The sequence below is a fragment of the Notamacropus eugenii genome, chromosome 3 (assembly GCF_028372415.1).
Source record: "Notamacropus eugenii isolate mMacEug1 chromosome 3, mMacEug1.pri_v2, whole genome shotgun sequence".
Classification (NCBI taxonomy): Eukaryota; Metazoa; Chordata; class Mammalia; order Diprotodontia; family Macropodidae; genus Notamacropus; species Notamacropus eugenii.
In genome coordinates, this window is record NC_092874.1 from 104,101,351 (window position 1) to 104,106,731 (window position 5,381).

The following is a 5,381-nucleotide window of genomic DNA, read 5'->3' on the forward strand; positions in this document are numbered from 1 at the left end:
GCTGCCAAGTTATCAGAGAAGATGAAGATGCCACTTCTCTTCTCACATGTTTCATGGTATTACATTTCTTCTTGGTACACTTAGATATTCCCCAAAGTGCCTCATTTGGGGCTCTCCTTCCCCAACACTCTCTTCAGGGCTCCTTTCACTTCTGCATTTCTCAGGCTATAAATCAGAGGGTTCACTGTAGGATTGAAGAAGCTATAAAATAAGGAAAGGATTTTCTTCTGCTGCTCAGGATTGCTAGAATTGGGGATCATGTACATGACAATGCCACTGCCAAAGTACAGCCCAACAACACAGAGGTGGGAGGAGCAGGTGGAGAATGCTTTCTTTCGTCCTTCCCCAGATTGGATCCTCAGGATGGCACAGATGATATGCATGTAGGAGACCAGAACCAAGCCGAAGGGACCCAGTAAAAATAAGACACTGGTGATTAAAACCATGATCTGGTTGACCCAGATATTGCCACAAGCCAACCTGAGTATGGATAGGAGTTCACAGAAAAAGTGGTTGATTTCTAGGTTCCCACAGAAGGGCACTGTCAAGATGAGAATCACATTGACCAGGGCCAGGAAGGCAGCACTTCCCCAAGGTATGATAGCCAGTCCAGTACATACTTTCCAGTTCATGATGACAGAATATCTGAGAGGGTGGCAAATTGCCACATAGCGATCATAGCTCATTACCAGGAGAAGAAGACATTCTGTGAGAGCAAAAGTTAGAAAGAAAAAGGTTTGAATCAAACATCCTGCAAAGGAGATTGGCTTGACTGGATCCATGTTGTTTTCCAACAACTGGGGGACTGTATTTGAGGCATAGGAGATGTCAACAATGGCCAAGTGTGATATGAAGAAATACATGGGAGTATGTAGTCGGGAGTCCAAGCATATGAGGCCCAAAATCACTGAATTGCCGAAAAGTGTAAGCATATAGAGAATAGAGAAAAGCCCAAAGAGAAACATCTTCATCTTTGGCTCAAGAAAAAATCCCAGCAGAATGAATTCTGTCACTATTGTTTGATTGTCTCCCATACTCCTATTTGAGGGATAAAGAAATTGAAAAAGTCAAATGTTTGTCTGTCATATTTAAAAATGCCATTTCAACTCAGTTCAATGAATAGCTATGACTTTGTATAAATATTGTTTTATGAGATAAGATTTTTTGCTTCTGGAATAATAAATGTAAGATATTTCAAATGAGACTCTATATTATTAGTAAAGTCTTAAAACTTGATTTTCATTGTATATTATTGTTCTTCCCAAGATTAATTTCTCAAAATGTTGCCTAAAAACTTAATTCATACCTCACACTTCTAGTATCTATGACAGCAAAAGTCTTCTAAACCTTAATAGGAAGTTTCATGAATTTCTGTGTCAAAAAAGGGAAAAAGGGTTACTACACGGAAGATCATTTTTCTCTGAGTTTATTACCCAAATAATTATCCAACAACAGATACACAGGCACTATGAAGCTTGTGTTCTTTTGGCATCTGCCAATCCCAAGGCTGCCACCATTCCTTAATGAATGATCTCTCTGTTTCCCCCTCTCTCTCTCTCTGTCTCTTTCTCTCTCTCTTTTTCTCTCTCCCTTTCTCTCCCTTAGTTTATATTTTGCTGTCTGAGTTCAAGAAGAAAAAATAGAAAGATTGCTGCACTATATCATAATTTAAAAAACAATTAGCTAATTCATTCACCACTGACTAAGCTCACCAGGTACTCGGTTGTAACTTATATAACATATTAATATCAAATCATGTCAATGGAATTGGATTTCTTTTTGTGACAGAGATAAGCCAGCTAGACAGAAAGAAAAAAAGTGCTTTGGGAAAATGTGGTCTCTAGTAAAATATTTCATTCAGACATAAGTTTAGAAACTTCTTCAGTAAGTCATATGGAAATGGCCTAGAACCAGCAATAATCAAGCAATTTCTGTTGATGAATAATTTTGGCAAAAAAAGGACCTTATATATCATTTATCACTTTTCCCTTGACAGAGAAAAGGTGCTGGTTGTTGATGGTTTGAATAAATGTTACTTTCTCATGAAAAAAAGCATTTCTGAGTCTTCCGTTGAATTTTTTTAAGGGATATGATAATGGCATTAAGAACATGATCATTAGCTTTACCTATGAAGATGTAACTACAGGCTGCCAACATAAAGATCAAAATGAAAAAAATATCTTCATACTTCAAATTTCATATTTTGTGAATTCTGATATCTTATATGTAGATGTCACAGTTAGTGGAGTCCCAGGCCTAGAGTCAGGAAAACTCATCTTCCTAAGTTCAAATCTGGCCACAAACACTTAATAGCTGTGTGACCCTGGGCCAGTCATCTAACCCTATTTGCCTCAGTTCTTTCTTTGTAAAATGTGCTGGAAAGAGAAATGGCAAACCACTCCAGGATCTTTGTCACAAAAACCACAAATGAGGTCATGAAGAAATGGAAATAACTGAGAAATGACTGAAGCACAATACTTCAGATATATTATGAATTCAGATAGCTTCCTAGCAAATGTTGTAAAATCCCTATCCACAGAGACTGTTTAATATATATACATATATATGTATATATATACATATATATACAGTAATATGTCTTGAATGATTTAAATATAAGCCTGCCTAAAGAAATGAAGTGGCTAGATCAGATGACCTTGCCCTTTTAACTTTAATTTTTGTATACAAGATTTCTATAAAAGGAAATTACAAAAAATTTTTTAACTTAGGCAAATTGATTAGGGAAATATTTATTAAGTGTCTATTATATATACCAAGCACCTTGCAAGGTAATAGGTAAAAAATAACAGTCTCTATTCTTAAAGCAATTATACTCAAGTAAAGTATATCTAATATCTATATATAATTCTAAAACAAGGAAGCCTGGGATGGGGACAATGGAAGGATCCAGACAAAATGCACTAAACTCTTTTATTAGTAACCAGTTCAAATGTGATGATTATGTTTGTAAATTACCACCAAAAGGAAAGAGTGCTGAGAATAGATAGGTTTAATGATGTAGCCTTGGTTTACATGTAGGAGAGTAGAAGGACAATGAATCGGTGAATGAATCAAACAAAAATGGTCAGTCAACTAAGAGAAGAAAGGAGAGAACAATAAGAGAAAGGATAAAATATATAGAAGGAGGAGATCAATAGTGTCAAATACTACAGAAACAACGAGTGAGATGAGACTTGATCAAAGGCCAATGAGTTTAGCAAATCTTGTCAAGGTGACCTTAGAAAGATCCACTTCAGTAGAGTGATAGGGGTAACATTGCCCCAGATTGTAAGCAGCTGAGGTGTGGATGGGTTTTGAGGAAGTAGAGGGAATGAGATAAACCATCCTTTCCAGAAATTTAGCACTGAAGTGGAGAAGAGATACAGGGCATAGCTTGAGGGTACAACAAAGTAAAGGGAGGGCATTTTGTTTGTTTTAGGATAGGGTATATGAGTACGTTTTTAGGTAGTGGGGAAGGAGGCAATAGAAGAGATTGACAGTGAGAGAGGAAGAATGAACTTGACTGCCTAATATCCTAGGTTAATGAAGAACCTTGTAACTGATCTCCATTCTGTTATCTCATTCGTTAAACTGCCACAAATAATCTTCGTATCTTGTTATTTTATCTCCGTATTCAAAAGCTTCCATTGACTGCCTGTCACCTACAGGATAAAATGTAAATTCTTTAACTTTTCTTTTAAACGCTGCCATAATACATTTCCAACTTAACCCTTCTAGTTTCATTTTACCTTATTTTTCTTCCTGGGTTTGAGCTAAAATGTATTATCTGTTCCTAAATTTGTCCTAAACTCTACCTCTGGGTATTAACACACACCACCCTTCCACACCAGAAATGTGCTATTTTTTTATCTATTAAAATCCTTCTATTCCTTCAAAGTTCAGTTCAGAAACTACCTCTTCTATGAAATCATCCCTGATTCTTCTATCTTTCCTTTTTCTCAAATTTACCTAAAAAACTTAATCTAGATTTGTCCTCTGCCTCTTTTATACTCCACTGTCTCCCTTGTAACCTGTACACTTAACATGAGGGTTTGTCAAGTACCCCCACTTCTACCCAGTGAACTTAAGGTTCATCAAGGGCAGGGGCTATGTTATTTTTCAATCTTTCTATTTTCAAGGGTCAGCAAAATATGCAGCATAGAACAGACATTTAACAGTGTTTAATGAATTAAATTTATAAAGCAAGCTAGAGGGGAAGGGATGGAATTAAAAGCAAAAATTGTGGGACCAATGGTATGTTATTTTCCTCAGTGTTTCAAACGAGGGGAAAAATATAAGATTGGAAAATTTTAAAAAGGCAAATGCAATCAATTTGCTGTAAGTTGCTTTGTGAGTAGTACCTAGCCAAATAGGTAGACACTCATTAAATTAATACGGGGAATCTTTGTAGAATACCATGATCCTCTTCCTAGTGAGGTTGAAAATTTTCCATTGTTTTGATCTGGTGGGTTTTTTTTCTTTAGACTCCCCATAGTCTACAATCAGAGAATCTCAGAATTGTGAGTCACCTTAAAGATCATCTAAGTCAATCAAAACCAGAATAATTATTCCTATTACATTCCCCAAAATTAGTCATCCATACTCTCCAGAAAGTTCTTCAGTGAAAAGAAATTCACTTCCCATTTTACCTTTGATAGCAAATGTGTGACAACCACTTACTGCTTTGTTTCCCTGTTTTCACAATTAATTTTCACCATAGCTCATATCCACCTTTTCTTACATTCAGCATATCCACATCCATCCAAACACTTTTGAGATTGTGATACAAGAATAGCCATAGTGTTAGATGCAGAAAGGGGCAACATGGCAATAAAATTAGTAGTATGATTCCAAGGTCATTCAGAGGAGAATGGGTGAATCCTAGTGACTTGAAGTAGTCATGAGCTCTACGTACTCACTTGTATAGACCTCAAAAAGAGCAAACACATTTTATCTAAATGCAATAATCTAACTGCACCTTGAAGGGTCAATGAATCCCTGTAGATACCTGACTGTTAGTCCTTCATGATTTACACAGTCTGGATATTCATGCTTAATTTTCCACTCACCTTAAAATCTTGCTCTAATCCATGCCTGGCAATTTGAGCTAGATGGAAGTTACATCAGTAAAAAGCCATTGTTAAAGCAGATGGTACAGATGGTGCAGATGGTGCTAGTTTTTAGCCTGGGGAAAATCTTCAATCAACAGCAGAAGTCAGTGAATTTGTAGAAAGCATTACTTGAGAGTCAAAGTGAGGATTGAAACCTGTGCACGACATCCACTTCCTCTTTTCTGGATGTCTCCACAGCCTCATGCCATCTAGCATCTCTCTTCACTTCACCAAAATGAAAATTTGAAAAATTTCCTGTGGCCAAGCAGA

The 5,381-nt window shown here is 36.5% G+C and overlaps 1 protein-coding gene across 1 annotated transcript; it reads right to left on the reverse strand.

Annotated features, from left to right (window-relative positions):
- Window positions 1-1,037, reverse strand: LOC140531201 (olfactory receptor 2A1/2A42-like). The gene has a single exon (XM_072650268.1). The coding sequence runs from the start codon at window positions 1,032-1,034 to the stop codon at window positions 102-104; it is 933 nt and encodes a 310-aa protein (XP_072506369.1). The 5' UTR covers window positions 1,035-1,037; the 3' UTR covers window positions 1-101.
- Window positions 1,038-5,381: the final 4,344 nt, after the last annotated feature.

Coding starts and splice junctions, on each gene's coding strand:
- LOC140531201 (XM_072650268.1), bottom strand. CDS start 1,034: ATGGGAGACAATCAAACAATAGTGACAGAATTCATTCTGCTGGGATTT.